This window comes from Oncorhynchus masou, chromosome 12 (genome assembly GCF_036934945.1).
Source record: "Oncorhynchus masou masou isolate Uvic2021 chromosome 12, UVic_Omas_1.1, whole genome shotgun sequence".
Taxonomy (NCBI): domain Eukaryota; kingdom Metazoa; phylum Chordata; class Actinopteri; order Salmoniformes; family Salmonidae; genus Oncorhynchus; species Oncorhynchus masou.
In genome coordinates, this window is record NC_088223.1 from 39,323,145 (window position 1) to 39,335,521 (window position 12,377).

A 12,377-nucleotide genomic window follows, 5' to 3' on the forward strand; every position below is an offset into this window, starting at 1 on the left:
ATACTGTGCACATGTAAACGTGGTCAGTGGTTCTAATGGTTCAGTGAGTCAGAGCAAGGTTTCCCAAACTCCTGGGGTCCCCCATGAGTGCATGTTTTGTTTTTTGTCCTAGCACTACACGGCGGATTCAAATCATCAAAGCTTGATGATGAGTTGGTTATTTGAATCAGCTGTGTAGTGCTAGTTCGTTAAAAAAAACTGAATGTGCACCCAGGGGAGTCCCAGGACAGAGTTAGGGATACCCCATGTTAGAGCAGGGGTTTTCTAACCTCTCCTCTGGGACACTAATCCGTTCCATGTATTTGAACTATTCCAGGGCTGGAAAACCTGGTTCAACTTGTCAACTATTTATCAAGCCCTTGACTATCTGAATCAGGTGAGCTAGTTCCGTTCTTCTAAATCCTGGTCCTGGTGACCCAAATGGGTGCACATTTTTGTTTTTGCCCCAGCACTCGCACACCTGATTCAAGTCAAAGGCTTGTTGAAGTGCAGTGTGTGAGTGCAGTGTGTGAGTGCTAGGGAGAGAACTCAAATGTGCACCCCTTTGGATCCACAGGGCCAGGATTGACAAAACACTGAGTTGGTTCAGGGCTACAGCAAAATGGTTAGGTTTCTGGATGGGTTTAAAAACCACTGGGTTAAAGCATGTTCCTGGCAACATCAGGGTCGTAGTTTCAATTCCCACGTGGACCACATGCTGAACACACGTGTCACCGGCAATGCTGACGTTTCTGTCTCTTTTGGATAAAAGCGTCGGTCACACTTTATTTGGATAGTCCATCTGTAGATGCTCTGGTACATGGTCATACTATCAACAAACTATCTGTTGATAAGCGACCGCTGGCTAAGGTTAGGGTTACGGTTAGGTTTAGAATAAGGGTTAGGGTAGGGTTGATTTTAGGGTTAGGATAAAGGTTAGGGTTAGTAGATAATTAGTTGAAATGTTAATGACTAGTCTGTAGAGCATCCACAGATGAACTATCCAACTAAAGGGATACCGAGGCTGCTAAAAGACCATTTATTAGTCATACCGACAAAACGTAGTACGTATGCAACAGTGACCTATGAGGAATACATGTTGATATCTGTGTGTTTGGATTTGACATATGAGAGAACTCCGGTTGTACGCCCAACAGGTGTGTGATTAGGTTCATCGCAACACATTGCTATTGTTTGATCTTATGACCTTCTCCGTTGCTCCTGGAAACCACCCGCCCCTTCCGTGAAGAGTAGGTAGGGCACTTTGGTTAATGTCACTGCCTGAAAGTTCCCCCAACACAAAGAGCTTTAACATAACAGTAATTAGCTGTTAAATGTTATTTGACACGTGTGGAATAGTACTGGGATTCAACAACATTTGTCTGGAGTTATTTGGCCCATTTGGAGGAGAGGAAAAATGGTGATTCATTTCAAAGTCATTTCAACATTGCCTGATAGTTAACCTGTGACTTTCAAATCGACAGCAGCATCACGACAGTGGGTTGGGCATGGTATCGTTTGAAACCTGTTGACTTTTTAAAGTAACCTTTTAGCTTTCATCAACTCTTCATGGAACATTGCAAACACAAACTAAAGTCTCCGTTTTTAACCACATTGTTGCAATGTGTGTAGGCCTATAGGCACGGAAAGAGTCTGTGGAGCTGTTGACATTATTGAAGTTCTGTGTGCATTTTTTTTGTGCCTCACTGTACGTTTTAGGAAGAAAATATAAATTGGCCCACCACAGTGAATGCAACTGTTAAGCATGTAGCCTAGCTTCTGTTAACACTTTTTACAGTACACCCAATTCTGCATACCTAAAGTTCACCTCTATAATTTGCATAGCTCGTCTAGATAATCACCACCTCTTGACAAAACAGTCCTTAACACACTTCCATGGTTGGTCAATGACAATTATTAACATATGTGTCTTTCTGTCTGTTTGTCTTCTACCTGTTAGGTCTCTGGATGCTTCAGCTGTTAACAGTACAGCTTTAGAAGACTCTGAGGACTCCGATTCAGAAATTCAGCAGATAGTGGCTGATCTGGAGTCAGACAGCGAGATGAAGTCATACAGTTCCACTCTCACTCTAAGACCCTCTCCCACCCACAAGGGCGTGGACAAATCAAAACAGGGCTTCCGCAAAGTTTCCCTGGTCACTGACAATGACACCACAGACCACACTGAAGACAGTGTGGACTACAGAGAAAGCACGATCAACGAACCGAATAGAACTGAAAGTGACCTAGGTCCAGTCGCACCAGAATACAAATGGAGGAGCCTGTACGAGGGGGTGCAAACTACTTTCAAACCCAAATGGGAGACCTGGCGCTCTGACTCTCAGTCAGATGAGTCAAGAGTGTCCACATACGATGGACACTACTCTTCCCTCTCCCCCTCCCTCTCTGTGTACACACGACAACTCACCTCTCTCGGGCCGCCATTCCAAGAACCTGGCTTGTCCTCCCTCTCCTCAGAGACACCCCGTTCCCCTGTCAATGGCCGCTGGTTGAGTGACAGGAGCGAAGTTCAGTTGACCCGGGAGAGTAGCAAGCCAGAAGCAGGAACAGGCAGGGGGAGTAGGAGGGTGTGGGAGGAGGAGCTAGCCACTGCACCTGCAGGACAGAGAGAGAGAGAGGTAGAGCAAGAGGGGAGGGAGGGAGAGTCCATGGCAAGGAAGATAAAGTCAGGCTGTGACTTGCAATCACTCCCAGTCTCAAACTTCTCCTCGGCGGGTCAGACCATTGACAACGTGGACTACAGCAGAGGCAGCAGTGACTCCTACTCCGGACAGTACAAGGCCACCCGCGTGGATCTGCTCCCTTCCCCCTCCTCCTCGGACCCTTCCCCCTCTTCCTCGCCCGTGACCCCTGAGCCGGGCTCCCCCTATCACTGCGACATAGAGAGCCTGGTGGACACCCTGAAGAGCATGAACCCTAACCTTCCCCAGAGGCAGAGGAGGCTGCGTGGGACCACCGCCCCCTCCATCATCTCCTCCCTGCCCTCCATCGAGGAGGACACCCCCAGCTCCAGTCCCACCAATACCAAATCTCCCCAGATGCCCTCTGGGTCTCTGCTGGAGGGCCCCAACAGCCGCTACAACCTGCCAGCAGACCTTGGCCTCAACTGGAGTGCCCCCAAGGAGATGCATTCCCCTCTGGAGTTGATGAAGCTCCAAAAGCAGCAGCAACAGGAGCAGCAGGCTGGAGACCACCATTGGAACCGTGGAGGCCTCAACCTCCCACTCCGAGCCTCGGCTCTTAGCAGCATCGTCATGAGGAAGAGCTCCTTGGGCAGTGACTCTTCCCCAGAGCACTCGCCGTCCCCCCTGCTAAACGGAGGGAGCAGCAACCAGTCTCCAAACCCCTCACGCCTGGACAGATCCCTCCTCTACTCTAGCTATCGTTCAGCATCGATTGATCAACCACAGGAGAACGGCAAGGCCCATAGCCCAGGCCAGCGGCCCTCTCTGTTCCTTACGGGCTCCCTACCGGACATAGGGCCTAACCAGGACCACATGAGCTCAGGGCCTGGTATGGGCATGGCTGATGTGTCTGGGAGCGGACTTGGATTCAAATCTGGAGTTGGAACCCAAACTGGAACAGGAACTGATCCTTCAACCCACTTCCGCTACGAACGTTTCTCCTCCCGGATGTCTGACTCCTTAACCGGAAACAACACAGACACCAACTGTCGAATGATGCGGCCCCCTCCCCTCCCTAGCTTCACCTCTACCCGAGAAGGCCTTCTCAGTCCCACAAGCTCATCTCTGGACATCTACAGGTCTTTCGCCAATGCTAATGAGTCCGCATTAAAGCTCAGCCCGGGGCTGGGTGGTATGAGTTCCAATGGCAACATGGGCTCTGTGGGCTCTATTGGTCTGGGTCTGCAGAGGAACTTCAGTAACGAAGGCCTGAACTCACCACTGTTCAACATGGGATCCCCCCATGGAGGGTCCCCCGATGGAGGATCTCACTTCAGTCCAGAGGCTGAGAAGAACCTGTTGCCCAAGTACAGGGCTTTCCCTGACGCCTATGTGAGTACTGACCTGTGCATTTCTTTTTAGCATTGATTTCGATGGAAGGTTTGAGAAGGGAGAATATTTCAGTGAGAGATTGCGTGAAAACTCGGATAATGGGGATGGTAAAGGGGGTGTGTAAGTCATGGAAAAGACTAATGGGACAGGGTCTAGAGTAAGGGAAATGGAGGCATTTACTAGGATTCGGTTGTATTTGTCTGGGACATGTATTTCAGCATTGGCTTTATTCATTTTTTAAATAATGCTTAGCGAGAGATTGTGGGAACACGGTGTGAGAGGAGACGAATACAGGAGGAGGGGAAATGGCATTCAGCCTGGGTATGCAGGATGCAAATGTTTTAGACGCCTACTAAGCATTTGAGCCTTAGTTTATATAGAAGTTCTGGAATACAGATGAGTTTCGTTTTGATTTTAGATTTTTTTACCTTTCACTGAATGAGTTCCACCACAGTGATGCCGATGCCCTCGCTGAACGATAGGGTGTGTGAGAGAGCTGTGAAATGAGTCTAGGGTGACGTTCCATGGCCATATTCATAAGATCAGATTACAGTATGTACAATATCTGTTCTCCCCTCTCATGTAGACAGTTCTTCTCCATCTGCATTCTCTCTTGCCACAATACACATCTTCAGGTCTCTAATAAATACAGTAGTACACAAGAATACAGGTGACACTAAAAGAGGGAGGTGACATCATAAGAACTTCTAGAAATAAAGAAGTGACTCCTTGTGTGGCTCGGGTTGCTGTGGTTAGAAGGTGAGTGGGTTAAGCCAATGTTTTGCAGTGTGCCTCTTGATGATAATAGCTTTCAGGACGGGTCCTGATCAGCAAGTTATTTCATGCCAACACACATATTCACGCAGGCATGCACGACATGAATGCACATGCATGTGTGAGCGCACACACAATCATTCACTCTATGGTCCTCAAGGCTTGGATCGCACGCTAAACTCATTCAACAGTCTCACACTCCAAAAAGTATTTCAGCAGATTTTGTGCGTTTTTTGTGAAGCTTAATTCGTGTGAAAAGACACACATATTTGTGCGATTTAATTTACAGGTAAATACATTTTCTTTGGGGGGGGGGGGGGCATTTTGGGAACAATCTTTTGAAAGTTATTAGAGTGCCCATTGCATGATGACCAATGTTGTTCTACACTGCCTTATTTAATGTCCACATTTATTTATATATAAAAAAGGTGTTAACAAACCAATATTGTTATTCAACCAGGTTGTCACCTGAAATAATTATAATATAATAGTAGCCTTACACTGTTTTTTGGTTTATTAATGCAAATACTGTTTTTTATGCTTGTTTTCGCTTAATACTTTGGGATACTGGTGCACTTGTAGTCAGAAAGCCCTTTTTTCGCATAGGCAACAGTAGGCCTACACGATTTCCTTGATAATGTATTTCATATTTCGGGGACCCTACATTACACTATTTTCTTCATAATGCATTTAATACAAGGATCCACTTTTTCATGTACATGATACAATTTCTTTCATAATGATTGGGGAATGGGGATACATTTTTATGATGGGAAATTATAACACACACACACACACACACACACACACACACACACACACACACACACACACACACACACACACACACACACACACACACACACACACACACACACACACACACACACACACACACACACACACACACACACACACTTTGTTTGTACTCATGTTATAGCCAACTCTTGTCTTGGCTGTGCCAATTGCGCGCCACCCTATGGGATTCCCAATCACAGCCAGATGTGATGCAGCCCGTATTTGAACCAGGGACTGCAGTAACACGTCTTTCACTGAGATGCAGTGCCTTAGACCGCTGCGCCACTCAGGCGGGCATATGGGTGATCCAGGTTATTAGATGTATAAGCTTCAGTAACAGAAGAACACCATGTTTGTAATAACACTTTAAACAGGGAGTTTGTCAAAGTGTAGAACGTGTTTGTTTTGGGTCCACACTGGTAAGTTAACTTATGTAAATGTCTAGTCAGAGGTTTTTCTTCTGAATAACTGGTCAGGGCATAGCACTTTCCATTCATCTTCAGGCAACTTTGATGTAAAGGCTTGATCACACCTGTAGTAACTATGTCTATCCATCACGCCCATTGTTGCTTATCTTTTGTTCACTAGATATATCAAAGTAATTACACCCAACACAATGTTGAAAAACAGAATGCTTCCCACTACTAGATCACTTAACTAGACGTGAGCTGGACGTGATCCCAACGCTGCCACCAATGTGGCGTAAAACAGTGAAAGCTGCAACAGGAAATCTAACCAGGGCTCGTATGTGGCAGGGGAATTTAAACCGCACATTTTCAGGTCTTCTGTTTCCCCACATTTATCGATTAATTCATTTCCCATCATGAAAATGTTTCCCCATTCCCCAATCAAATACCTTAATTGATTGATACCACACAAAAAATAGACAAATACCTTTTTTTTTACTGCAGTCTGTCAACCGACATAGCACCAGCATCCCAAAGTATTAAACGAAAAGAGCATAAAACCATAAAAATAATGTATTTCAGTAACAACTTGGTTGATTAACAATATTGTGTTAACACATTTATAACACACATTATATTTTGGGGGGTATTGTTTTGTATATACAGTTGAAGTCGGAAGTTTACAGTTTTTCACAATTCCTGACATTTAATCAGAGTAAAAATTCCCTGTCTTAGGTCAGTTAGGATCACCAATTTATTTTAAGAATGTGAATTGTCAGTATAATAGTAGAGAGAATGATTTATTTCAGCTTTTATTTCTTTCATCGCATTCCCAGTGGGTCAGAAGTTTACACACACTCAATTAATTTTTGGTAGCATTGCCTTTAAATTGTTTAACTTGGGTCAAATGTTTTGGGTAGCCCTCCACAACCTTCCTAAGATAAGTTGGGTGAATTTAAGTCGTAAGTCGCTCTGGATAAGAGCGTCTGCTAAATGACTTAAATGTAAAATGTAAATGTAATTTTGGCCCATTCCTCCTGACAGAGCTGGTGAAACTGAGTCAGGTTTGTAGGCCTCCTTGCTCGCACACGCTTTTTCAGTTCTGCCCACAAACCTTCTATAGGATTGAGGTCAGGGCTTTGTGATGGCCACTCTAATACCTTGACTTTGTTGTCCTTAAGCCATTTTGCCACAACTTTGGACGTATGCTTGGGGTCATTGTCCATTTGGAAGACACATTTGCGACTAAGCTTTAACTTCCTGACTGATGTCTTGAGATGTTGCTTCAATATATCCACATAATTTTCCTGCCTCATGATGCCGTCTATTTTGTGAAGTGCACCAGTCCCTCCTGCAACAAAGCACCCCCACACCATGATGCTGCCACCCCCGGATGGTGATCTTTGGCTTGCAAGCCACCCCCTTTTTCCTCCAAACATAACGATGGTCATTATAGCCAAACAGGTCTATTTTTGTTTCAACAGACCAGAGGACATTTCTCCAAAAAGTATGATCTTTGTCCCCATGTGCAGTTGCAAACAGTAGTCTGGGTTTTTTATGGCGATCCTTGCTGAGCGGCCTTTCAGGTTATGTCGATATAGGACTCGTTTTACTGTGGATATAGATACTTTTGTACCTGTTTCCTCCAGCATCTTCACAAGGTCGTTTGCTGTTGTTCTGGAATTGTTTTGCACTTTTTGCACCAAATTACATTAATCTCTAGGAGACAGAATGCCTCTCCTTCCTGAACGGTATGACGGCTGCATGGTCAGAAGCTTCTAAAGCCATGACATCATTTTCTGGAATTTTCCAAGCTGTTTAAAGGCACAGTCAACTTAGTGTATGTAAACGTCTGACCCACTGGAATTGTGATACTGTGAATTATAAATGAAATAGTCTGTAAACAATTGTTGGAATAACTACTTCATGCACAAAGTTGATGTCCTAACCGACTTGCCAAACTATAGTTTGTTAACAAGAAATTTGTGGAGTGGTTGAAAAGCGAGTTTTAATCACTCCAACCTAAGTGTATGTAAACCTCCGACTTCAACTGTGTATATATTATATATTTATTTTTTGTATTTAAAAAAAAACTTTTACCCCTTTTTTCTCCACAATTTCATGGTATCCAATTGATAGTTACAGTCTTGTCTCATCGCTGCAACTCCCGTACAGACTCAGGAGAGGCTAAGGTTGAGAACCATGCATCCCCTGAAACCCAACCAAGCTGCACTGCTTCTTGACACAATGCCCACTTAACCCGGAAGCCAGCCACACCAATGTGTCGGAGGAAACACTGTGCACCTGGTGACTGTGTCAGTGTGCACTGCACCCGGCCCGCCACAGGGGTTGCTAGTGCGCGATGGGACAAGGACATCCCTGCCGGCCAAGCCCTCCCCAACCCGGACGACGCTGGGCCAATTGTGCACCGCCCCATGGGTCTCCCGGTCGTGGCCGGTTACGACAGAGCCTAGACTCGAACCCAGAGTCTCTAGTGGCACAGCTACGTAGCACTGCAAAGCAGCGCCTTAGATCACTGCGCCACCAGGGAGGCCCACATTTGTTTTTTTACATAAATATATGTTCGACACAAAAAAAGGTAGTGTGGAACATCTTTGCCCATTATGTATTTCTCCAATAACTTTCAAAAGATTGTTCCAAAGTTTGCCTCCCAAAAATCTATTTTCCTATGAATGAAGCCGCACAAGAAATGTGTATTTGTCTACGAATTAAGTAGCACAAAAGTGTGTGTATTTTCACACAAATTAAGCCACACAAAAACGCAAGAAATCTGCTGAAATACCTTGTGTACACATTTGCACAAATTGAGTTGAGTTGACTCATTATACAAAATTCGACTGGAGTTCTTTCAGTTTTTCTGCCTCTTCCACAGAACTTTGAAATGGGCACATAAATGGTTTCACAATCAGACATTATGGCTTATTTTCACAGTTTACATATACCGTTTATGCCACATAAATGTCACACCACAAGAAGCATCCTCAATGGGAAATACATTTACATTTTAGCCATTTAGGATTTTTCCTCGATAAAGTAGCTATCAGGCTATTCATGGCTAGTAAGTGGGGACAATAGTCAAGTGCGAGTGTTAGTTCACGAAAAGGGTCTGGTTTCTGTGGGACTATTTAAGATTACTCTTTGAAGAGTTAGCGTTTCAGACGATTTCGGAAGATACAGATGCCATAACAGTTTACATTCGAGCTTTATCTGGCTGCATTCTACTGAGATGTTGGCACTTGTCCTATACAACCTGTAGGGTGTTTTGCAGAGTTGGCACATTGTATGTGTGCCTTCTTTGTTTTCCAGTCCGGATATCTAGTTGCCTTGCCTCCTGTCAGGGCCACAGGTAAAGCTCATGATGCTTTGTGTCTCTGAGACTATTATTGACCCTGCTGAGCCATGTGATTAGGCTCCTCAATGGGGACTTGCTGTCTGACCTCAAATGTGTAGGCCGAAACCTAATATAAATCAGAATATGAGTTACACATCCGAAAATGAGATCCACATGGGTGAGAATGTTTTATTTTATTTATTATATTTAACCAGGCAGGTCAATTAAGAGTAAATTACTATTTATAATGGCACTCTGGCTCAAGTCTTTTTGAGCAAATCTCCCATTGACATCAATACATGATTTATGCAATAGTTTCTGTGCATGCATAGCCTAGATCTCAGGTAAGAATGCAGACAGAAGTCACAAGGGCAGTTCAGTTTCCTATAATGTCAGTGGTTCTCTGACCCCAATGCTATGTCACTAGGGCAGGTAAAGTAAGTGGCCTATCAAGTGAGTGTTGCCAGGCGAGTGTTTGGGGAAGATTTGTTTCACCACCCACTGTTGGCTTTTACAGCCTCATCCTGCTTTCCCTCTGCCAACAGAGAGGAGAATTGAGGGAGAGATGGAGAGAGACAGAGATAGTAAAATAGAGACGGAGGGTTGGAGAGACTAAGAAAAGAGAAGAGGGATGGAAATGGGAGAGTGTACGAGAGAGTGTCCAACATGCAAAGACAGACCTATCAAAACACAATGGTTGGAGTTTCTGGGGAATTTTAATACTCAGGGGCAGGGTTTTAGAAGTGTGGGAGGTGTGGGGGGGGGCATCTAGAACAAAAAGTAAGCAAAATGTCCACAGTTTAAGTGATTAATAAGACTGAACTAGATCAAAGGTAATTCAATAATACATATTGTGTTGCACCTATAACCAATAGCCTAACAAATAAACAACTCATGAAACAACTCTTTATAAAGACATCCTCTATGCCTGCATGCCAGACCCCCACCAGTCTAGTCAATAACTCAACTCTCTCCCAACACAATTTCCTTCCCAATTCCCACCTTTCATTTTTGTAATTCACAGGGGAAAGGTTTGGAAAGAACAACAAAACGCATACAACTACAACTACACATACACATTAACACACAGAAACAGCACATCCTCCATATAATTACTCTCATAGGCCTAATAGTATTGTAGAGCTCTTTTTACTTTTACACCAAATATAGCTGGGTCACCCCATCCTGCCCTTAGGGGTCTTACCATCCTGCAGCGCCCCAATCCAACACACCTCTGCTCAGCTTTAGGATCTTAGTGAAACATTATTGGTTTTGAGTGTGTTTGGGCCAAGACCAGAGTGACAACCCACAGGACGGTAGACCACCAGGGCCCAGACTGAGCAGCCAAGCAGCTGGGGATTGCCTAAATAGGTATCTCCCCTGACGTGGGCATGTTTTCAATACAGACTCCTTTACTCATACTGTACTCCGTACAAGGCATTCAATCCTTATGAACGTTTCCCAGTATAACCTTAGTCTTGTAATAAATCAAATCTAGTGATACATAACTTGACATTGTGGGATGGTAACCAACCTTCCAATTAATGGCAAAGCATTTCTTATGCCACTATAAATGCTTGGTTCCACAGTTTCTTCTGATAAGTCTCCAGGATCAACATTTCCATGCAAACAAAAACAGGGAGAAGGGAGAATCTGTAGACATGCAGAGATAAAAGAAGTACTCTTTGCCAGAATTCAGCCAGCCTTCACCAGACCATAACAATTGCAAATACAGTATGTCCCCTTTTTGTGTTTTACAGCTCCAGCAGAGGAATGACATTTCTGAGTGCATGTTATTCAGTTTCACTGGCATATAGTTTGTTCTATGGATGGTCTTAAACTGCAGTAATTTATGTCTGAGATTATATGAACGTGGCCGGGCATTCAAACATACAGTATTTTTATCCATTCATCATCGTTAATAGCTTCCACCAGGTCTTCCTCACATTTTTGTTTGACATGTTTTGTGTAGTCGGGAAACGCCTCTATCAACCCTTTGACACATTTTGGTTTGTCAGACTGCCTTAATATAGCATCTGGCTTGTCCACTGTTTGCTGCACAGAGAGAAGAATTTGTATTATTTTCTACATGGTAGAATAATAGTGAAGACATCAAAACTATGAAATAACACATATGGAATCATGTAGTAACCAAAAAAGGGTGTCTACTTTGAAGAATCTAAAATATATTGTTTAACACTTTTTTGGTTACTACATGATTCCATATGTGTTATTTCATAGTTTTGATGTCTTCACTATTATTCTACAATGTAGAAAGTTAAAATAAAGAAAAGCCCTGACATGAGTAGGTGTGTCCAAACCTTTGACTGGTACTGTATATATTTTACGGGTCGCCACTGGCCTAGTAATACAGATATCCTAATATAAGGGCCATGTGAGAATCTCTGGTAATTTAAACTATTTCTTAAGTTATTTTTGCGCATTTGATATTACCTATAGGGCGCAAAATTGCTGGGACCATGGCTGTCAAGTGGGCTGTGTCACATACGCCTAAAATAACATTGCGGGACTGCGGTTGTTTTGTTTTACCAGTTGTAGCGGGTGGGAATCGAACAGAGAGCTGCGGGCGGTAGCGGGACGAAGACATTGGTCCATGCAGACATCTACTGTCCACCATGACAGTGAATTCTGTAATGTTAGAGCTGGGTATTACTGTGTCAGTGTGAAAAGTAGGGAATTAGCTAGGGAAACTTGACAGATCAATAACGTTACATTGCCGTACTGACTAATAAAAACTCACATTGCACTGAAAAAAGACGTGAGAATATCAATCTTCAATCGTATGGCTGATGGTTTCATTGTTTGATTCAGGTCTAGTGTGATTGAGGCAAAAAATAATAGCTAACACCAGCCAACCTTTGGACAGCTCTCTCTCTAACGGCACATCAACTGGCGAAAGCTAGCCAAGTTCATTTACTTCTGTTGAAATGGGACAAAACAAAGGTTACAAAACATTTCCATGCAAACAACTGCTATTAGATGGCGATATGAGGTGGCTATTACTATCTG

The 12,377-nt window shown here is 43.8% G+C and overlaps 1 protein-coding gene across 2 annotated transcripts in view; it reads left to right on the top strand.

Annotated features, from left to right (window-relative positions):
• LOC135550057 (uncharacterized) overlaps positions 1-12,377 on the top strand; it is a 73,099-nt gene that overhangs the window by 37,390 nt on the left and 23,332 nt on the right. For both annotated transcript variants that reach the window (XM_064980516.1, XM_064980517.1), the window contains exon 4: positions 1,940-4,016. In XM_064980516.1, coding sequence (XP_064836588.1) covers positions 1,940-4,016 — 2,077 coding nt within the window. The remainder of the gene's footprint in view (positions 1-1,939; positions 4,017-12,377) is intronic.